The 23,908-nt window shown below is 39.9% G+C and overlaps 1 protein-coding gene across 1 annotated transcript in view; it reads left to right on the forward strand.

The window, feature by feature from the left end:
• NUDT14 (nudix hydrolase 14) overlaps positions 1-23,173 on the forward strand; it is a 60,605-nt gene extending 37,432 nt beyond the window's left edge. Inside the window, exons 3-5 of the mRNA XM_050335533.1 lie at positions 4,245-4,309; positions 9,204-9,441; positions 21,611-23,173. Of these exons, the coding sequence (XP_050191490.1) occupies positions 4,245-4,309; positions 9,204-9,441; positions 21,611-21,851 (544 nt within the window). The 3' untranslated portion in view covers positions 21,852-23,173. The remainder of the gene's footprint in view (positions 1-4,244; positions 4,310-9,203; positions 9,442-21,610) is intronic.
• Positions 23,174-23,908: the final 735 nt, after the last annotated feature.

Below are 23,908 nucleotides of genomic sequence, written 5' to 3' on the forward strand. Positions count from 1 at the left end.
TGTCCCCTACCTCGTAGCTGCCGTGGTCAAATGTTTTACGTTGCTCCATGAAACACCACCTTCCTTTCTCAGGTTTGAGAGTGTGAAGTTGTAGTAGTATTTCTGTGTAAATGTCTTCTGGGCTGGAATTTCATACACAGCATCAGTTACCATGAGTTCAATAAATGCAGAGCTGTGCTATGTTGGGGGAAGGAACAAATGTAGAAGTAGTGTTCTGTGGCACACAATGGACACGTTTTCTAAATCTTTCCACGAGGTGTTTTCAACTGTAAAGGTTGTATTCAGGTGGATATCTTGTCTCTCAGTAAGAGTCTTTGGAGGAGGAGGAGGAGGAGGAGGAATGAAACTTCTAGACTCCTGGGTTGCAGATGTCCATGGGTCATTGTATGTCATTTCTGCACATTGATTTAGACATTTTAGGGAAGGCAAATATCCATTAGAGAATGATAATACTTCTCTATTTCAGTAAGATTTTTTTTCTTTGGAGTTTAAATGGTTAAATGCTACGTGAGAACCTTGGATGAATTACTGGAATCCCTCTCAGAAAACACTGTGTTAGTTAATAAGACCAGACACACTTTAACTGCAGACTGCAAACTTGAGTACAATAAAAGCTCAAATACAGGTTGGCTGCTCTTAGTAGGGATGTCTTGCTGACATTTTAGGTACATCTCTTTCTTAAAATATTTTAAGGGTACCCTAATTATTCCTATATTTGTAGAAAGAACAGCATCCTACATTATTGCACAGTATGCTGTTTTACATGCATGCCTCCTTTGGGAAAAACTACTGTAATTGGAGTAGCGATTTATTGTGTGTATAAAGTGAGCAGGAGGGGAAGCTGAGGAGGGGTTTGGTTGAAGGCTGAGCAGGTTTGTGGTCTTCACCAGGCCTGGAAGACCCTGCACAAACTCGTGTCATCTCTTACTATGTTCTTTCCCTGTTCACAGTCCCTAATGCAGCCACTGACAGATGTGGTGTGGGGGAGCCAACTCTCCTTCACTGGCCAGGGGTGCTCCATGTCTTACAGAAGCAAATTACAGCTCCAGAATGAAACCTAGAGCACATTTCTAAGGGATTCCTTCTCAGCCACCTCTTGCCTGCAGAGGTGTCCAGGCCCTGGCAGTGGCAGGTACCCGGTGTGACATCTGTGTGCAGCAGCCGGGCTGGGTGTGCTCGCATGAGTGCAGCTGCAGGTCTGTGCCTCGTGGCATTCTCTTTGCATTGGTGGCCTCCCCTTTTACACCAGCGATTTCCCTGAATGTCAGCTGCTGGGGGAATAGCCAGCAAAGATGCACACCTGTGGAATATGGTAAAAATTAGTAATCTGACCCATAAAATGAAATCTTAGCAAGTCTAGGATGATACAGTGTTTCCTTAATGCAGAGGTGTTATAGCTTGTTTTAAGGAATGATGGAAATTTTAGGCTTTATCGTGATCTTTTTGTATCTGGGTATTCTTTTCCTTTGTAAAATCTAACAAAAAAGTGGTCTTGTGCTCCTGTTTGAGACAGAGGCACATGAAGCCTGTTGCTACATTAGGACCTTTAATATTCATTTTAGATTAAATCCTTGTCTAAGATTCCTGCCTTTATTTAGGAAATGTTGCTGGGCTTTTTTCCCCCTTTCTTTTCTAATGCTTCTGTGTGTTTTTTCTCTAACATACAGCTTGGGCTTTGTTTCTCTTCTGTATCTTTTATATGTGGAGATGCTAACAAAAGTCCTTGTGAATGTTTTAATTTTTTCATTTTATATGCTTACTCTTCACTTTAAAGCTTATAGATGCATATCTAATACCCTAAAATAGGTTTGGTTGTAATAGCTTAAAGGGAATTGCCTTGAAACATCAAATACTTTTGTAATGCCCTGTGGTGTGATGTGACTGAACGATGTATTTGGACCTACTAATGGATTTGCAGTAGTTCTTTTCTGTACCTGTATCATCTGTAAAAATAGTAATCTCAAACTAATTTTGTAGTAAATTCTCGGTGTGGTGGTTTAGAACTCTAGAAGATAAATCCATTTCCTTATCTTACAGAGCAGACCAAACAGCTGAATACACATATTTGGGTCATTGCAGTAGTAAGGAAGCCCATTGAAGGCAGCGGCTCAGGGGATCCTCCACTTAGATCTATTGAAGTGTCTTGCTCTAACTTTGTGTAATACTCAAATAACCGTCCTAAGGGCAGCCTTGAATGGGTTTTCAGAAGTTACAGACCTGGTGACCTGTGGAAGTATTTCATGTAATGTTGTTTCTTGTGGACTGAGAAACACCAAACGGCATTCCCAGTGTCACGCTCCTCCTAAGGTGGTGCAGTTCTTTACTTTTTTCCTCCATGATTCTCCAACTCTGACAGGAAATACTAGAACTTGTGTGTTGTGGTTTGTTAGAAAATGTAAACTTCTGTTCAAAATTGGTTGTCAGTCTCTCAGAAAATTAGAAGTAATTAAATAGAAAGTTCTACAGATTTGTGCCATTTCTGTACCCTCTCATATCAAGATGGTGTGAGAAGCAGACAATTGAAATAACTTGCTGCTATTCCTTTCCAGCTAATTTGATCTTGTTCCTTAATTCTGACAGATTGTTTTTAATTTTCCCATCTGTTCCATAAAAATCTCAAGTGACTGACTCCCAGGAAAAAATAATGTCTAATAGCTGAGCCATTTTTAATGAGTTGGTATGCGTTATTTAATGAGACATGCCGAAGAAGGCAAGCCAAGGGGAAGATTGGGCCTGAGGTGGTGGATGTAAAGAAAGGTAAAGGGCAGCCATGTGTTTCAGGAAGCTTTCATTCTGCATCCACAGCTTTAGGCTGCTGCTGTCTGCAGTTTCAGGCACTGCACATCCTTAGGCTCGTGGACAAAGCAACAGAGGTTCAGTAGCAGTAATTCCTTTTCCCCTTTTTGTTTAGTGCAGTGTCTGCCTGCAGACAGTGCCTTTTTGGGGAAAGGAACAGTCAAGCAAAGGAAAAGAAAATACCAAAGAATAAAAGAACAATATTTAAGTCAGCTTAAAAATATTATTTTCCATGGTTTAACTTCATTTCTTCTGGCAACCTACACTATAACTCCCAGATATTCCAGTCTAGGCCAGGAATTGTTCCAGTAAACAGAGTGAATGTTCTCCTCCAGCTTCTCTGAAGCCTAAAACATTTGCTTTAAAATTCCCTGCAAATGGCATCTCCTGGGGCAGGAAGGTATCAATATGCAGTACAGGTCTTTGAGAATAGCAACCATGAATATAAATGTTAACATCTGGACTTCTCCCTTCTGTTTTGGTTTGTATATATTATTATAATAAACATTAACATTATTTTTAATAATCATCAAATAGCAGTTTCTCTGGCAGCTGGAGACTTCATTATTAAATCAAATAGTGAAAATAAATATAAAGCTCTTTTACAAGGAAAGTTGAAAGTTTGACTCAACCCTGCAAATATGCCATTGTTAGACTAAGCCATTGTACAATTAATAGAATAATGAATTAACTTTCCAGTTGCATACAGTGAGGCATAACAAATGAGAGAATGCTGCCATGGTAATGAGCAAAATATACACTGGATTTTGCAGGTGACAGTGGGCTACCAACTAAGGAGACAGACTTTTGTCTGCATTTTCTTAAACTAGTAAAATCTGAGAGTGTGGAGAGAATATCGGTAGTCCACATTTTTAGAGCATCTCCAAATACTCAACCTGTCAGGTTTCCCCATGGCAGGTATTTCAAGCAACCAGAAAACCATTAATATGCTGGCAGTTGAAACTACTTCTGGTTTAAATCTGTTCAGAATTGGACTTGGATTGGTGTCTGAGTTAAGGCCTTAGCTCAGCAAGCAGCTACAGAGAAATGCTCTGTGCTTGTACAGAAGTCTCTGATCTGAATGACACTAGACTGTGCCTAAGATTTTGACTATCCTAATTTGGGATTGATATAAGAGTAGAAAATGCTTTTAATTTTGAGGATTTTTTTTCTGTGTACTATCAATGTTCTTAGACTGGAAGTTTTGGGGTGTTTTTTTTCCTGTTGGGAAGAAGAGACTTAATTTTTGGTAAATTCTTTTGGATTTTGGGAACATGACCTATCCCTCTAGACAGATTTTGGACAAGAATCTTGTTGCATTGCACCTTTAGTAATAAATCTGTGTATTTATGTAGTTAAAATTAAATTCACAAGATGTGAGTTTAATGGTTTTGCATTAATCCTTCATAAAGCATTGATCTTTTGGGTTTTTTTATCTTCCTCCTCAGTGTGTCAATCCTGATCTTTAATACTTCTCGGCAGTGCTTTGTTGTGGTGAAGCAGTTCCGCCCAGGTAATCCTCTTTTTTAGATTTACTTTTGCTCTGTAGTGAAGCAAGCTTTTAAGGGTTTAGCAGTTTAAAATTGGTGCATCTGTGGTGATAAAATCTTTGTTCTGTATTCTGTTTCTTTGTATTAAAACCCCTCCTTTTCAGTTGGTCAGAATTTCTAACCAGGGAAATTTCCATTACAGCTGAAACAAGTGATCAGGGTAGCCTTACATTCTGCTTTTGGGCTCGTTATTGTCCTCTTTTGGACGAAATTACAAACAGCTCTACAATGACGATGCAAGAAATTGCTTTAATTTCAAGTTCCTTCTTGACCTATCTAGTATTTAGTAGGCAGCTTCTGTGCAGAGGCTGGTGTGTTGCTTTTTTTGTTTTTAATTTTGTCTTAAATATTCCTGTCTTACAGTGCAGTGTATACTTGGGAATTTAAAATGAGGGAAATTCAGGACTCTATGATTTTTCATCAGTATGTGTACAGCTTTCATTTTACCAGTCATTACTGTGAATTTAGGTTAATATACTTTTTTTTTTTCCCTGAGTCTTTATATCAATTATTTTAATTCAAGGTAATATTTACTTTCTGGAATTTAAAAGAAATGCATATTCTCTGCATGTTAATTACAAGAAATCACGGGATATTTCACTGACTGTTGCTAAGAGACCATTTCAAGACTGTTCATGGTAGACTTCATAGGAAACTTTCTAGTGTAGTGTCACGCTGCCCTTTCTTACTGTCAGCGATGGACAGCCTCTCCAGTGCTGTGCAGCACTGTTGTACTGGCAGTGCATGCTTCTCAGGAAGTGCTGATTGACTGTTAGAAACTGTTTGTTTGTTTGTTTGTTTGTTTATCAATCCAGTGTCTTTTATTTGCCAGCCAAATAAAATGGCTCCTGTAGCTGTTGCTCTCTTTGAGGCAATCTTAGGCAGAAACCTTGATGCATGTGCATGTATATATATATATATATATATATATATATATCTATATATGTGTGCTAAGCAGCAGAACATTCATTACATTATCTGTGTGGAAGTGTCAAAAAAAGAGGACTGTTCCTGGATTTAAACCATTCCAGAGGCTGGAGCTGCTCCTAAACCTGCCCTTAGGGACAGTGGCCAATGAAACACCCTATAGCAGTTCAGTGATCATAGCCATGCCCTGACATTACTCACATCCCTGTAATTATAATTGTATTTGCATTCCATGGTTATTGTCTGCCCTGGTGCCTGTTCCACAAAGCAAAAACAAAGGCTGGGGCTTTTCTCATTGCTGGATCCTACCAGGGTCCCACCAGGAAGGCAAAAGCTCCTGGCTTGTGAGCCAACAGCTGCCTGTCGCTCACCAGGCACGTCCCCTGCACGTGTGCTGGGTGACATATGTGCTGGCCTTTCCTTGGGCTGTGGTGTCGCGGTCAGGTTTTCCCACTGATGTCTGCACTGCTTGTAAAGGCAGTCACCCCTCCCTGCCCGTACATTCCCACCCCATTCCCTTATGCAGTGACACCACAGGTCCTGTATGGCTGCAAACAGAACATTTTGAGAACTAGGCAGCTCACCTGACTGGCCTGAAGGAATTCATTCATGCTGACCTGAGGGGTGGCAGGAGCACACAATAACTGAGGCAGGACCATATTTTTCAGTGTGCTCTGGGCTTAGATCATCTTGAACGGTCATGAAATCACACATTTGGGTGAAGCAGAGAGAAGAAAGTTACGTGTGTATCTCAGGAGTTTCCACATCAGTTCCTTACTTGTGACTGATTGGCAAAGGTCTTGGGCCATGCTTATTTAGGTAGTCAGTTGACCACACATTTTCCAATATAATAAAATTATACGTTCCAGGGAAGGGCAGGGGTAGCACCTATGAACATGCACCCTGGTTTTTTTCACTGTAAGTATAACGCCCTTTCAGTGGGTTGTGATGTTTGTTTTTCCGTTGACTTAAAATAAATGGTATCAAAGATTTGAATAATAAGCCATGTTCCATTTCAGGCAGTGCAAACCACCCGTGCTATCAAAGAGAAATCAGAAGCTTAGAGAGGAGCTAGCACACTTTCCCCAGTCAGCCAAACTCCACTAACTTCTCAGTCTGTACTGTTCTTCCTCTTGGATAGCAAACAAGTCCCTGAATGAGTCACCTAACAAGGCTGCTTTGAATAACAGTTGTGATCTTATTTGCTGAGTTCAGTTGAGCCACCTATCCTTTGTCCCAGCTTGCAGAAGGGAAGGCAAGTGCATCAGTTCTACTGGAGTTCCCACTCTGAGACTTTTTACAGCTGAGTAGCTCCAGGGTAATTAGTCAGTGTGTTTAACAAGCACCAGATCGTTGTTTGAGTCATAGAATCATCGAGTCAGTAAGGTTGGAAAGGACCTCCAAGATCATCGAGTCTAACCTTTGACTGAACACCACCTTGTCAATTAAACCATAGCACTAAATGCCTCGTCAAGTCATTTCTTGAACAATTCAGGATGGTGATTCCACCGCTTCCTTGGTCAGTCTGTTCCAATGCTTGACAACCCTTTCCGTGAAGTAATTCTCCCTGATGTCCAACCTGAACCTCTCCTGGCACAGCTTGGGAGGTTCATGCTGCTGCTGCTCATGGCATGTGTCCATCTCACAATGGAGGAGACTGCCTGGTGATGACAAAGTGGCAGTTTCTACCAAAGAAGCACAAGCTATTGGAAGACAAGAGAGCAGTCTGGCACAGGACTGGTGAATGGGTGACTGTTCTGGGAGCTCAGCTCTTTCTTGTGGTTTCTGCTCTCCAAACTCTCTATCACCCAGGGCATCACTTGTGCACCTTCAGGAGAGGTGTGGGAGACTCCCTGTTCCCAAGCAGGCAGCGTGGTGTTCTAGGCTTTGCTTATCTGTGAGAGAGAAATGAGTTTGAACCTTTGCAAGCCAGGTGATATTAAATTCATAATCAGACTCCTTGGTGAATGCTCTAATATTTGGACTGTCACAGAAGTGGCTGGTACTGCTTCTTTTCTTCCTTATCTACAGAGAAAAGCTGTTCCTGGGCTTTAAGTGTCAGCATATCTCAGGCCTTTGCTCTGAAGAGGGCTGCTGGGTTAGGTCCTTCTGGGAATGTAGGTTTTGATCTACGTGGAGCCCAGTTGTGCTGAGGGAGAAGGGGAATGGCAGGTGCCTGATGGAATGACAGGATGGGTTTCAGGGATACAACAGACCTATAATAGCGGGTTAGTTCAGTCACAGTTTCATATTTCTGTACCCTGCACTCTTACCTGCATCTTCTTTTGATGCCCAGGGCTTCTAATGGGATGCATGTGGTGTTCCTTTTTTTATTTTCTTGTATGGATACATCAATACTAAAAAAGAAATTAAACTTTGAGAGGATTTGGCTCATCTCAGAGAAATCTTAGATGTGGTTGTCATTTATGGTAATTGTCATAGCCTTTAGAAGTTTTTGGAACAACGACAATAGACACCCTTCAGGGATCTGTCCCTTAGATCTGGCAGGGAATATTTTTTCTTTTTTTGGCTCATACTGCATTTTAAAAAGAAAACTGAGCTCTAGTCATGTCTTTCAAGTGGAAATGGAGGCTCCTATCCTTACCTGTTTGATTGAAAGGCCTGGATGTCCCTAAAACAAGCAGCTTTCAAAGTTCTAACTTCTGGAGAAGTTTGGACAATGGACTGATCTAGGCATCTCCCTTTCAAGTGCTGATCTTGATATTCTACGTTTCTGAGGTGTCAAAATGAGCATTGCAGAAGGAGCCCAGGCACAAATTTCTGGAGTGTGGACTCTGCCTCAGAGACCAGGGGCTTAAGAAGTTACTGTGGTACTTTACTGTTAAGCAACTACAGTTCTCTGTAGGCCTTAACAAGCTAAATCCAGTACCTGGAAGTACAAAAAGTTGTCAATTAAACTTGAGTTCTTATATACCAGTTCTGTGAGATTTAGAATGGGAAATAAAAGGTAAACTCATTTGAAAACTATGTTATAAGTATGTGAAATATGCATGTAAAATATTTTAACGGAATAAAAATAGTCTCGAACTTTAAGATAGTTTTATTCAGGGTGGTTTATAACACCCTTGTGGTAACTTTTCATGAAAGGCAAGGGGATAGACATAAGAAAATTTCAAAGAAGAAACAAGTAAGTTTATACCTGTAAGTTAAAGTTACAGTGATCTGGAATTGTCAGTGTTAACATGCAGCCCTGCAGTTCTCTCTCAGGCAGAATTTCTGTTGACATCAGTGAGACTTTTGCTTAAAGAAGGGCTAAAATCTGGCATTTGCACTTTCTTTAGGAGTGCATTACAGTGGCAGCTGTTTGTAGATAAATTCAAGAAGTCTTTTTCAGACAGGAATCTGTGCAAGGAACTATATGTTCAAAAGAGGATTTTTTTTTTTTCAAACAAACATAAATGCTTTTCATACCCCTTCTAAATAACAGCTGAGTTGACAGGCTGAAAGACTCATCATTGTGCACATGGTACTTAATGTGCAACCCAACTTTCCTGTGAAATAACTGCATAGTTTAAATTAAATTCCAATATCCACATTGCCCAACAAATGGAAGCTGTGTGGCACTTCTGGCACTTGGATTTCTTGGATGAACTAGCTTCCTTTTTCAATTTTTATTTATTTTAAGGTGTGCATGAATCCATTCCAGATGATGTAAGCACAGATAGAGTTTAAAGAAGAATTTTACAAACATGGCAAGAGAACCTCTGTTCTTTAAAAATTCCAGTTTCAGTGTGTCATTATTTTAATAGATAACACAGCTGAATTCCTTGTTACTCTCAAGTGCTCTCATGGTTATAAATTTCCAGGCAAAATTTGTGTACCACCCTTTTTTCTATTTAATATGAATAAACTAACATCCCCCTCCCCCCTTGTTTCTTTTTCTGTTGTGTTTTGGGGTTATTTTTAAAGCTGTTTATATGTGTGAAGTAGAAAGGCATCGTCCTCAAGTCTTTCAGAATCAGGATAAGGAGAAGTTCCCTTGCCTGGAGGATCCCTTACCTGCTGTGGTTGGAGTGACCTATGAACTCTGTGCTGGCATTGTGGACAAACCAGACCTCTCTTTAGAAGAAATTGCGTGTGAGGAAGTCCTGGAAGAGTGTGGCTATCGTGTTTCCGTTGCAGACCTGAGGAGGATCACTTCTTACAGGTAAACAGCAGTAAAAAGTTAGAACACTCTGCATTTTGTTGTTTCACAGATTGCTGCAGTGTCCTGAATGTTCCCTCTTCCCTTATTTAAGCAGTGTGTTGGAGGAACGTGGACGTCTGGAAGTACATGAAAGGTGTAATTTTCAGCAAGTGAGAGGAGTATTCACAGAGACTTAAGGAATTATAAACTTGTAATTAGGGGGTTGAATTCACAGGAAGAATCATACTATTGTGACTTATTCCAAAGACTGATAGAACTGGGAAAAGTTGCATTTGGCTCTTCAAATCAGTTTGTTACAGCACTAGAAAACAATCCTTCTTTACTACATCTGATGTTTTCCATCTCTGATTCTTATTGTTCTGATTAACAGTAGAAAGTGCCCAAGATGCTCTCTGATTAACCTTTAACATGACTTTGCAGAAGCATGAGAACTGTGCCATTAGATCTCTTCATAATATTTGGTTTGTAATTAAACTTTCTTTTAATTGGACAGTAGTTACTGTTATATATGAAGATTTTTCTAATTTGACTGAAAAATTTTACATTATATTTTTGCAGGGTTTCAAATAGTTATTGAAATAGGGTTTTTAACATGTTTTAAAACATTTACTAGGAGTAAGAGAAAATTTTAATATGTAAGTGGAAAAATACAAAATGTGAGTTGGTGTGTGTGGGGGGAAACCCCTCAAGAGAAACTTTGCACACGGCTTTAATCCTATTATATCTCATTCCCAGCTTTTAGTATTGTTATCCAAAATGTATGTATGTTTGTATTTTACAGAGAAAGCAGCAGGATTTTACTTTCTTTATTTTGCTTGACATCTCCATTGAACTAGGCCCTGTCATTGGTTTTTAATTTGGGAATTGAATACAAATCCACAGCTGTCAATCCTGGCAAATGTTATTTCCTGCTGGATTAACAAGCAGTGCTTCTGTTGAGGGGAGGGGGTGAATCACAGGAGCTGTCTTTTACAACTCATTGAAACCAGATTAAGGGTTTGTTCTACTGAAAGAAAAAGTGTCTTCTAGATTTATGAGCAAAAGCTGTCTATAGAATTTCATAGCTTGGGTGACACTGACAGGCTGTAGCATGCAGATATATACATATGTATATGTATGTATATATGTGTATACAAATGCAAAACAGGAAAAGTAGAATACAGTTTCTGTAGCGGTAGGAGGTTGTCTCTTCAGTGTTGTACAAGTTTGACTCAATATTGATGATTTATATGTATCTAAAACTCTGTATGTTTTGGTGTTGATAAATGTCTTTGTGTGTTACAGGTGGTTGTTCTTTCAGTTGCTTTTTTTGTTTTTAATTGCACTGACTTGTGAAGAGTGTATACAATTGGAGCTTTCTTTGTTGAGACCCATGCAAGGGGCTCTTAATCCTCCATTGTCTATGTGGACGCAGCTTACTGCCTGTGGAGATCCATGCTGAAGTCAGAAGGGCCTGTATAGTATTTACTTTTTTAGATTAATGTGAAAGTTTGAAGCCTCAGAGATGGTATTTTACCATTTCTTTTGTTTGACTTCCCATGCTCTGTATTAGAATTTTGTTCTAAATGTCTTCCTATTAGGATTGTCCTGTTCTTCTTCCTTCAGTCAAGAATTGATGAATCTTTCTGATCCTTGAGGATCTGATGCAAAGACAGGAAGTAATTGGTTCACTTATGGTCTGCTAGGGACATTTTTTCTGCAATGGCTGTATTACATGTAAGAATTCCTGGGCCGTTTCCAAGTGTAGCAGGTTTTTCCAAATGGTTTATGCTGCTGTTTCATGCTATGACTGTCAATACAAAGCACTGGCATAAAGCATTACAGTGATGCATATGCATGCCATTGTAATTACAATGCATCATGTCCTTCTACTCTTATCTGCCATTCCAGCAATCTGTGTAATAGTTGCTCTGTCCTATTTATTGATCCAATGCCTTGGGTCAGAGAGAAGCCTTAGAAAACAGAACTGGAAGGAATTTTTGGGGGCTGTCATCTAGACTGCTCCTTTTCCAAAACTCAGGCTCAGCTGGATTGACATCCATTGTGACAAATGTGCATCTCTGCTTCCTCTAAAAATCTAATCATTCCATGGCCTCTCTTGGAGACTTTCAGCATTCTGTCTGAAGTGTCTTATCTCTCTGTACTATGAGAAATTTTTTCCTCATGTCTTGCCTAGATTTTCCTTTCTTTACTTAAAGTGCAAGACTTACTACGCTGTTCCCAGTGGACATTAAGTACTTCTGCACCTTCCACCTATTTGTTAGAACATATCTCCCCTTTGTTTTGTTTTTGCCTGTGCAAAGCTATCTTAGTTGATTTATGCTTTCTGTCTGGATCATGTTTTCTAGATATCTGATTATCCCTTCTGCTGTCCTCTGCCTTCTCTCTGTCTGGTCTGCATATTTCTTAAGAACTTAGTGCCCAAAGTGGAGCACAGTACTTTAGTGGGGGCTTTCCTGGATGGAGGGGAAGCATTATCTCCCTGGTCTCACAGATAATTTATACTTTATACACCGTGGTATGTTGTTTGCCTTTTTTGCAGAGGCATTGCATTGTTGACATATTTATCATCCACAAAGCCTCCCCTATCTCAAAACTAAGAAATGGGCTCACTGATCATTGTGGGTCCCTTCTAACTCAGAATATTCTGTGATTCTGTGGTACTGCATTGGCATTCATCTGCTGTCCATAGTTGTGCCATTCCTTATTGCTGCCTGAACACACAGCGCAGCAACTTGCCTTTACTGAATTGCTTACAATTTTTTTCAGACCATTGATCCAAGTTGTTGCGACAATTTTGAATTCTAGTATTCATCTCAAGCTTCTTCTGCATAGTCTGTCTCAGCTTTGCTACCTGCAGTCTGTGTTTCAAAGATAAAGTGTTGAATTATGTTGAATAAAGGATGTTCCTCAATGGAATTCTGTTTAGTTTTATTTCCAGTCTGACAGTGATATCCATTCTGTGAGTACCATTTTCCTATTAGTGTTGCACATGTTTCACAGTTTCTTCAATTTCTAAGTATATCGTGATCTCCTAACTTCTTAATGAACCTGTCACATTAGACTGGGTTCAAAGCCCCAGTAAACTGAAGTTGTGTTGTTTGTGTTGCTGCCCCATGAACAAGACCTGTTATCCAGTTATAACTGGTGGTTTTGACTGCAGTTCATCTATTCCCGATAAATCTCTTAGCTGTTGGTCCTTTCTTGATACAAATAAAACCACGTTAAAATATTTAGATAACGGTGATTAATAATTACTGAGTGAAGTCTATTAAATTTTTGGAGATAAAAACTCCTAATTGTGTGCACAGTGAAAAGGCTTCGTACAAACAAGGGTTTCTGTGTCATCACAGCACTTGGGCTGAAGGCAAGGAGCTGTCTTCTATGACACCCCTTTCTGCAATCATGGTTATGAGAAGGAAGTTGCCTGCCTGGAATAAAAGCAGGAGTTGATCTAGACCTGATAGAAGCACATGGAAAGCAAAAGACACATCAAATGTAAAGGGAGAAATGGTTTTGGCTTGGGAAGCCAATACAGTTCTGTGGCTGATGAACTAAGAAGGGGAGGGCATGGACAGTGCTTAGGAAGAACTTAGAATATGGGGAAAAACAGAATAGAAAATTCTAGAGTGGAAAAAGAGGAAGAAAATATGAAGAAACAATGTAGAGAAAAGCCATTGGACTGAGAACTAAATGGACCTGGGGAAAGTACTTTCACTGTGTTGGAGAAGAATTCTCTGTAAGGAAATGAGGAAAGTACTTGGACTGTGTTCAACAGAACTTTGCTCTATTCTCAGGCAGTGGGAGCAATACAGATTGGAGTCATCTGAAGATAGTGGGGGTTTTCCTCATGTATCATCAGGACCTGTAGCAGTGGTTTGGGGGATTTTTTTTTTATTTTTTTTTTTTTAATTGTTTCTCAGCTAACAGGAAAACTATTGTGGCCAGCTAACACTGGCCACAGTACTGGCCCAGATATTTCATACACATATACAAGTGACCCATTGGACCCCATTATTAAGCTCTGTCAGAGCCCCTATGACATAATGCTTATCAGATGGAAGTCAGGCACTGAATTAAGCAGATCTCAGACTTAAGTACCTTGAATGATCCACAGAGTAGCTGTGGACTCAATGAGGAATCAGGAAAGAAGCCAGGAGTTAGGGAATTGATGCCAGTTGAGTAAGAGTCTTTGGAACAAGTTGTTCCAGCAGCAGGAGGACAGTATGGCGTGGGTGACTGAAGGAGGCTGGACTGGGGGAGATAACGAGAGAGACAAACGTATTAAGAGGGTCTTGACTGGAGGAGGACAGAGGAATCACACTTTGAAAATCAGAAATATCTGCTCCTATTATAGAAAAATGCCAGACAGAAGATGAATTTAAATGCAGAGGGTTCATGTTGCTGTGTAGACAGAGGCAGGGATGATTCTGAAAAAATCTGTGTTGTTTGCAGCCTGTTTGGTGAGTTTCCTCTTTCATCACCACTACACAAATTGCTACTTTTGTGCTTGGTATTCAGTAAGTAACCTTATTTTGATATTGCACAAAGTTTGTTTTCTATGCTGGCAGAAGCTAATCCACTTCTGGAGGCTTCCTGAAAGTTCTGGTGGCTACTGGTGTCCTGAGTTCTTCTCAACTGTATGTATGGCATCAGTCAAAAATAGATGGTGAGTGGTGCAAAGAAACCACTTAGCTCAATAATAAAATGATGCTAATTCTGTGGTAATATAATTGTAAACTGAGGCTTCATGAAAGTTGAAGGCTGATAGTTATTCTGCCCATTTTTAAAAGCTCTAAAAGAAATCTGTGAACTTCCCTCAGGGTTTTGGGTTTTTTTCCCCAAGTGCAAAATTTTGTAAGTGAATGACTTACTTTGGACTTACTTGTATGTCATATATAACAAATTTTTTATCTGTCATGGTATCCCAGCAGCTTTCAGATTGAATCCCATGTGAAATTCAACTGTGTATTATTTTCTTAGGTAGTGAAGTACTTCCAGCTGTCTTCCTTGAGACTTGTTTCCTTACAAGACAGGGGCAGGGAAATATGTTGGGCTTTTTGTTGTTATTAAAGATGTTATTACTGCCATTGCAGAGTATTTTCTTTTAATTGTTTGAAAATGTTCGTTTTCTTGAAGAACAGTTATAAAATTAATTGGGCTTAAATAGCACCTCAGATCATCAGGATAAAGTTGCACCAGATCTTCTGGTTCAACTTCCTTTTCCCCTCATTCTTTATTTTCTCCCAGAGGTTGTAAAAAACTCTTGGCTATGAGCCAGATACAACAGGAGCTGTAGGTTATCAGCCCTGCTGCAAAGAAATCAGATGCATTAATTTAAAGGCCTAACTATATTAACATAGGTACTTACTTTAATCTTCCTACATTTGATTTTTTTTTTCCAAAAGTGTGTAACAAAGAAGAGCATTCAGAGAATTAATATTGTATGTTCCAATTACTGTGTCATGGCTATTACCCTCTGTGCAATGAGGTAAAAATGGTTTGTATTTGCAGGTTTTTATGTGGAAGGAATAATAGCCCTGAAAATGTCGGAGAGCATTATAATTAGAAAGATCACCTGCTAGTACACCTGTTGGGTGATGGCATAATGTAATATAATTTTATGTTAATTACCTCTGTGCTTTTTCCCCTGCACCTGCTGCTTATAATGTCAGAACTGTACAAAGGTCCTAAGAAGTGACAATAGGAGCTGCATGTCACTGATCTTCAGTTTACATATTGCATGCCTAAATGGATCTTGATTTCAGCATGAATAACAGAGATTTGTGTCACATTTATCTGTAAACATGAATTATGTATTCACTATATACCCAAATTTTGCATTCAGATGGCTTAAATCTTATAAAAGTATATACTGGTTTCAGGAATTTGCACTTTAACTATGTCAGATTAAAAAAAAAAAAGTATTTTTGGGCTGATAAGATTGTTGATTGTTTATAGATTTTGTGTTTGTTAAATATAAAGAAATTATGAGAAATTTAGCTTTTAATTGCTGTCTGTCAGAAATCTGAGTTAAGCTAATAAGCCTTCATAAGGTTTAGTCAATCATTTGTTCCCCATGTTGCAGCAGAGGAGTAGAGCATAAAACATTATTTCTTTTCTCGTACACGTTTCTTCCTTCAAATTAAAAATATAATATTTATGAATGTGTTACTTACAAATGAAGTAAGTGGTTGGCATAGGTGTGAGCATCCAGACGTGAATAAAAGGCAGAGCTAATCTGAAATACACGCTTTGAATTTTGACCCTGCTCACAAACGTGCACGTGTGTGCACACACTCGGTTTGAAGAAGGAGCTCACTGAGTGTTGGCAAACATATGACATGGATTCAGTCTCACTTGTGGCTTTCAGGCACTGCTGAGCCTTTATTTTATAAGCAGTAAGAAACTGTTACCCACTTGGGATAAAAAATGTGGGTACTGTATCTTCGTGCTTAGGAATTTAGATATGACAAATGAAAAGTCCCATTTTGTGAGCTCCATTTAACGTGCCGTGTATTTCCTTGTGCATTTGATAAAAGGGAAGAGCTAAACAAAGGCTTTGTGGTAGCTGCTGTTGCTGTGTTTCAAGAACAGATTGGAGTGACAATCTGTCTCTTGTGTTTTCCCTGGTCTAAGAAGGAAGTAGATAGAAATACTCTAATTCCAGCCTCGTGCTGCCAGCCAGTCCCACCCCTGGGCAGAAGGTGAGGAGAAGCACTTCATAGCCATCCTGCAGAAACTCCTTCTCTGGTGTGGTGTTGCCTTCAAGTGTGTTGCCCAGGGTTTCGAAAACTATCACATGATTTAATCTCAGTGTTTCAGTGTTTTATTTAAAATGAAATATGGGAAGGCAGCATACAATCTTGTTTTGATGTCTTAAACTTATATTTAAGTTACTATTGTGATGAAAACCATACCACTTTGGTATCCTTACTTTGACATGCTTACATTCCTAGACTTGCTGTTGTCAAAGGTAATGAAGGTTTCAAACTGTCTCTGAAGCAATGCTGAAAGTTCAGTGCTAATAGACTTTTGGTTTTAAAAAAATCTCTCTGTTGAAGTTACAGGGCTTGTGAGCTTAAGCCCTAATGATTTGACAAGGATATTTGTCAGCCCTGTAGCTGTTAATTAGAACTGTAAACTTCTCAGAGGAAACTGATCCTCACGATAAAGAGAGGAGGAAAACAGAGCTGTGTTTTGTATAGGCCATTTGCATTTGTCCCACAGTGGTGAACTGGAGCCAAGCACTCTGCAGACACATCTAAATACATCTGGAACAATCAGCTAGGTCAAGCCAGGCTTAGTAGGTCTGGGTCAGTATGAGCCACGACGTGCCGGGTTTGGGCAGTGCGGTGCTAAACCCCTGGACTGACACTGAAGCCCAAACTCTCACCACGGGCTGGTGCTCACCTTCCCCCAAATTCCTGTCCTGGGAAGGCACCTTTATCAGGAGGGTGGTTTTCCCAGGGTGAAACTCATCACTTGCAGTTCGGGTGTGCTGACCCCTGTGATTTCCACAGATGCAGAGCTAATGAATACAGCTGTAATCTATTAATAGGTGACTCATTTCAGACCACGGCAAAAGCATTTTATTTGTAGTGTGAAATACTGCAGTAAGGAAAAGCATATGCCACAGACTTGGGATAGATAGGGAAGATGGTAGCAGAAAAAGGAATATAACCATGATTAAAGGCACAACAAAATTCCTTAAACATCATATTCAAAAAGTGCAAGTAGCTGTGCAAAAGCATAGGAAGTTCATAGTGGCAGATAAACCTGAAAGCACAGCTCAAACATCATAGTGCCTGTAGCCTATTTACCAGTCAGACCCACCTTCTCCCTCTCTGCTCTCTTCTACCTCTAACCCAGTATCCAAAATCACCTCCAACCAGAACAGCTTCAAAACAACAAACCTAACTTCTGATTTTGGTAAAAGCCAAGGCTACTAATACAAATGAAATGTGAATAGCATTGATTTTTGGGCAATTTTCTAAGGACAAGCAGGATACATTAGCAGTCTGGAAATGTCATTAAAGACTGCAGTAAGGAATATTGGAGAATATTTAATTTAGTAAAGGGCATTCCATGTGGATCTATGCAAAAATGATCAGCTGGCAGTGTAAGACAGAGCATCCAGAGAAAGAAATACCAAGTAAACAAAAGTAAGAAATATGCTTCCTTTATGAATTCATTTCTGTATCTTCCAACTTCTTTCTGAAACCACTGAAATGGACTTTAGAATCATTCAGTCATGGAATACACTGTATTGGAAGGGACCCACAAGAATCATCGAGTCCAGCTCCTGGCCCTGCACAGGACACCCCGGGAATCACAGCATGTGCCTGAGAGTGTTGTCCAAACACTTCTTGAACTCTGTCAGGCTTTGGTACTGTGACTACTGCCCTGGGGAGCCTGTTCCAATGCCCAGCCACTCTTGGGGTGAATAATCTTTTTCTGATATCCAAGCTAAATCTCCCCTGATTCAGTTTCATGCTGTTTCCTGGATCTTGTCACTGGTCACCAAAGAGAAGAAATCAGTGCCTGCCCCTCCACTTCCCCTCAATGAGGATGTGGAAGACCCCAATGAGGTCTCTCCTCAGTCTCCTCTTCTCCAGGCTGAACAAACTAAGTGTCCTCAGCTGTTCCTCATACACCTTCCTCTCAAGGCCCTTCCCCATCTTCGTTGCCCTGCTTTGGACACTCTCTAACAATTTAATATCTGTTCTTATATTTGTGGTGCCCAGAACTGCACACAATATTCAAGGTGAGGCTGCCCCAGTGCAGAGCAGAGCGGGACAATCCCCTCCCTCGCCCGGCTGGCGATGCTTTGCCTGATGCCCCCAGGACACGGTTGGCCCTCCTGGCTGCCAGGGCACTGCTGACTCATATTGAGGTTGCCACCGACCAGGATCCCCCCAGGTCCCTTTGCTCAGGGTTTCTCTGCAGCCTCTCGTTCCCCAGTCTATACACACACACAGGATCCCTGGTGCAGAACCCAGCATTTGTTATACTTGATCCTGTTGGTGATACCACATCTCTCTGATTTGTTGAGGTCTCTCTGCCCTCAAGGGAGTCGACAGCTCCTCCCTATTTAGTGTCATCAAATTAGGAGGAGCTGTCGACTCCCTTGAGGGAGTTTAGTTAGACAATAAATAAAAGCAGTGAATGTGTTTATAAATAATGTCATGCAACAGTCTGCAAAGTCACCTTCTAAATAGTGAAGGGATTCTAAATAGTCTTAGAAATGTTGGATTTGCTGGTTTTGGGAGGAAAGAGTAGGATAGAATGACATGAGTATAAATACCAGCATTCTTTGATTTATAGTTCATTTGGAAGGGTTTATTAGTTTTTAATTAATACCTTATGGCAGAGTTGCACCAGAGAAAGATGAGTTAGATAATCAAGTAAAAAAAATGGTCATGTGGGTATGTCATCCTTTGAATATATATTGTTACAATTTTCCTGTTGATTTCTGTTGCAAATTATATGCAATATATATACGTGAAGAAATGACATAACTTTGGACATCATAACAAAGGAAAGATATTGATGTCCAGGGCTTTCATCTATTAAAGTATATTTGGGATAGTAGCCACTGTTGATGTATTTAGTTCATAGGAAGAGAAACACACATTTAATACAAGTATCATGTGAATAAATACAATGAAATCACAGCATATGGAAATCACTCCCTGCTATTTGAGCTACAGTGGCAAGAACCTGAATCTTACAGTGTAGCACCTTGGGAAGCGGTTTCCGTTTACTTTAAAGAAAAAAAAGTATGGAAGGTGAACTCCTGAGATTTCCACAGCTGCAGCTATTTCATAAGTAAATGGTCACAGGTGGTATAGAAGGCGATTATGCTGTAAATAATCAAGCCAGAACATTCTCATAGAAAGGCTTCTTAAAAAAAGTGTCTCTGTTTTTGTATATAACCTTTAATATCAAGTGGGCATGGAAGTACTCAGTTTAGGATCATTTCCATTCTCCAGGTGGGGCACCCTAGATGAAGCTCAGACTTGACACTCATCAGAAATAACAGAACATTAAATATATTATGCTCAGCCCTGTGTGGTTTATGGTGCCTATGGAGACCACCAAGCTGCATTCTTTGTCTTGAATATTTTACAGTATATATTAACATGTGGTTTTTATTCTTACGATCAAGTACCAAAAAACAGTCTCTGAACACCAGGCTTCCTATGTTTATTTAATTACTAAAAATGCAATTCTTGAGGAAAAAAACAAACAAAAAACAAAAAACAAAAATAACAAAATAAAGAGTAATCACTGTATATAGAGAAAAACAAATCTGGATCTCTAGTTGATTACAAAAACAAAAAGCCTTTCTGCCTTTTCAAACAAGAAAAGAAGAAGGAAAAGAGGCAACAAAAAATGAACAATCACAAACTCTGTCACAAATACGTTCTCTCAAGGAGGCTCCTTCCAGTGGTCATAGGTGTGACAGTGAGAATGGGCAGCACATGGGTCAGTGGTCAGCCCTGGGTGGGCCTTTTGTTGGCAAACCATCTCTGATGGTTGTCAGAATAGAGCACAAATACCAAGGACAGTGGCTGCAGGAGAGAGGTCCTTGGGGAAAGTAATTATGAAATCGGATTGACTGAGGAGGGAGATCATGTGGTTTGGTGAAGGGGCAGAGACAGGCAACACTGTTCATCTCACCTCCTGTGGCATCCTAGGAGGTCACATTTCGTTGTTTATAACAGATATCAAAAATCCCACCACTGGCATTGGAATGAAGGGATGAGCTCAGAATGAAAGCAGTCCCATAGCAGTCTTCAGAGTTCCTGGAAGTGCTGAAGATGGTTAAGTTTCTCTTCTCAGATGTTCAGGAATGATCCTGGAGGACTAAAACCTCTTGTTCAATGTTATGGAACGTATCAGAAGTAATTTTAGGAAATAAAGTCACTGGTTTGCTCCCTAGTCAGTATTAAAAATAAAAAAAAGAATTTATATTGATGCAATAAACCAACTTCAGTAGTCACTGTTAATCCTCCAAACAAAATAATTGCCAGTGTTCTTAGAAAATGGAGAGACAAATGATTAATTCCTGCTGTGGGGTGTGATGTGTGCTGGATTAACTGAAAGATTTAGTTGACTAATGGTTGTGTAAGTCTGGATATATGCTCTTAAGATCATAACACTGCTACAGATCTTAAAATCCTCCGTATGTGTAATAATATGGAAGCTAATTTTTCAGCTTGCCCTAATGCCTCATTCATAGTTTCTGAGAACTTTGGATCCAGATTTAATGTGAAAAGTCACTTGTAATCATGTGAAATGAAGAAGTTGCGATTATAATGTGAATATTTTCTTGGAAGAACTAAATGAGTGGATTATGTTCTTATCCCTTATTTAATAATACCTAAATTAAATAGTCCTAAGGAAATGGAGGATTAACAAATAAGAAGTATAATACACAGCAAGCAGTCTAGCTGAAGAAAGACTACATAATCTAAAATATCCTCAACTAAATCCACTGAAGCAAATTTAGCAGGGAGACTGAATTACTTGGGATATGTGCGTGCTTACAGTGGCCCATTTGGGTCAAGGCTAAAGTTCAGAAAGGATAGAGTCTCAGACTGCCTTTCTGCCCTTGTACCTATCCAGTGCATGAGTGGAGGGCCCCAGCTGTGAATGGACATAATCTTCTTAAGAGTAAAAAATCTAAATATTTGTGTAAAAACAAGCAAACAAATGTAGCACGATAGCACACAGATACTCTGGGGGAGCTTCATCTTGTTGTTTGTGCATCTCTGTGAGTCACCCTGCAGTTCTGCTCTCCCTGAGGTCAGCTGGAAAAACTTCTGTAGACTTCAATATGTATAGAACAACAGTTCACCAATACAGAATTTTTTTTTTTATTATGTTCTCCCAAACTCACATTTTTCCAAAGTTGTAGAATACATTTGAAGATGGATCCATTTCATATGCAGCTGTATTCAAAAGTGTTGGTATTTCTTCCTGAAAGCTGCAATCAATTTCTGTCATAACAAAATTGCAAATAGAGGTTCTAACTGACATTAGCAGAGAGTAAGGACATGCATTTTGGTGTTGCTTAGTGACACATGTTAAGGACCCAGGTTTCCATTTCTTGCTGCCTTCTTTTTATCTAAAACAGAGCTTCCTCTCCGCTTTTTTCCAGGTCTGGAGTTGGTGTGACAGGTTCTAGGCAGACACTGTTTTATGCAGAAGTAACAGACCAGATGAGAACCAGTGGAGGAGGTGGCCAGCCCGAGGAAGGAGAGCTGATTGAAGTTGTGGAAATACCTTTAGAAGAATCCATGAAGTTTGCTTATGACGAGACTTTCCCGAAGACGATGGGTGTCATCTTCAGCTTCACGTGGTTCCAAAACAACATAGCACCCAAACTACCAAAAAAGTAAAGCACCGTGATCTTAAGAAAAGCTTTCCTGCTGGTTCTGTGGACACAGAAAGCTGCAATTCTTCCTGCCTTGATCGACTCAACTTCTCACAGAGCAAATCTTTCTTGAAATAAATTTGGAAGTAAAATCTGAATTAAAATCCTGACCCAGTCTCCATTATTAGCAAAACACTTCCTGGCATGGCTGGGGCCAGGATTTGCCTTTGAGAGGCAGATGTTGATTTCTGTGCAAAAGTTAAGTAAATGTGTCCAGTCCTCCTTTTTCACAGCACTGTTCTGAAGAGCTGCTCAGGCCTTCAGTGTGGCTGCCACATGAGCCTGTCATCATGATCTGTACGTGGCAGCTGTGTATTCACTGCAGTTTTTGATACTTTTTGGAGGGAAGCAGCAAACCTTAATAGTCATAGATACCTTAACTGTGTTCCTGAGTCCAGCACAACTTTCAGGGAGCAGCTTTCTCTGTGGAGTGCAGCTCCAGTGCAGAGGAGGCGTTTGCATTTCTGAACATGCAGACCTTTATCATAAGCAAACATGTCTGTAAATCCTTCTGCTATCGTGTCATTTTGACAATAGAGCAGCTGTAAGATTATGTGCTTCTGTTTGTTCCCACTACAATGCCGAGCAGCAGTGATGGTGATAGAGGGGTGAAGGATGGGGGCTTCTGCTGGAACACATGCTCCTTTGTTTGCTTTATGGGTAATACTTGATTAATTAGATCAAACTTTGTCCTCTAGACCAGGACTAGAGAGGCCAAATTCTTTTAATTTGACTCAGAGGTGAGTACACTACAAGTGATTTCTCTGAGGTCTCAGTTTCCTTATAACCCAAATGGAAAGAATGGGACTTACCCCTCAGATAACACTTCTGGGAATCTAATGATTGGAAGTGCTTTATTTTGATTTTATCATGATTTGTGCAGTTTACATGGAAACCTGTGCAACCTGCACAGACGTACTGAGCAACACAATTTGATTTAATAAAGTGGCCTAATTAGAATACATATTAGGTCTTGTATCGGCGTAGTTTAGATGTGAACTATTTGTCATGTGAAACTGTTATGAGCATGAATGAAAGAGAATCGATTCTGTCAATTTAATTATGCACTGGTTTATGTTATTAACTGATTTAATCAACATGCCTACATTGCATGTGCCTCCAGGAGTACTGAGGTGCTAAGTGTGTTTAGAAGATGAGGACTGCAAATACACAAACCTGAACTTAGCAGCTGGAATAAATGCAGCACATCAGGTGCCTGTTGGTGTCCAGTGGCTGATTTTACATCACTGCATGTCTAAATAGGTGTATAAATAAATAATTTTTTTTGTTTTAAAAACAAAAGCTTTTAGAACTGCTACTTGCTGGTTCTTCTGCTGACTTGGAGGAAAGGTCCTTGGAAAGCCACTGAAGAAAGAGTGGACTTCGTCTGTGGAGCCAGACACTTTTTGTGGAAGTTCAGACACAGCTGTGTTGAGCTGGGCCGGGTCTGTGGTGAGTCAAGGGCTGAGTTATTGTGAGAGGCAAATAAATTCTGTCTGTCTGATGTATTTACATTGGAAGGTGTTTTAAGGTGGGGTCTCCACTGCTCTGTCTAGTACAGTATGTCCTGATTGCTGCTGAGCCCTTTACGAACTACTACAGTCTGTAGAATAAATAACGCCTTTTATTCCAGGCTGTAGTTACCAAAGTATCTATTTGATTCCGTTAGAAATTATTAAATTACACAGCAGGTTGTTATCTGGTTAGTATCAATCTAAAAAGTGTGAGTGTATACATGTCAAAAGCCTTTTTTTCTGTATAATGCAGTAATTTTGGAAAATAAATTGGTGTACTGGAGAGTGGTCAGAGTTTGAAAATTTTCAAAGCATCATTTGTTTATTTACACTGTTTGCACCGGAATTACAAATGGACACAACTCCTCTTCTAATGAGGCTCTTCATGTGTTGCTGAGAGCTTTCCTCCAGTCAGACATTCCCTCCCCTGCCACATCCAGGACCTGGAGCCGGTGCCTCACAAGGTGCGCTCCCATTGCCTTGACAACCTTGGTGAGAGCCCGTGGCT

Source organism: Myiozetetes cayanensis, unplaced genomic scaffold, assembly GCF_022539395.1.
Source record: "Myiozetetes cayanensis isolate MyiCay16 unplaced genomic scaffold, myiCay2020 scf6-25, whole genome shotgun sequence".
In the NCBI taxonomy this organism is placed as follows: Eukaryota; Metazoa; Chordata; class Aves; order Passeriformes; family Tyrannidae; genus Myiozetetes; species Myiozetetes cayanensis.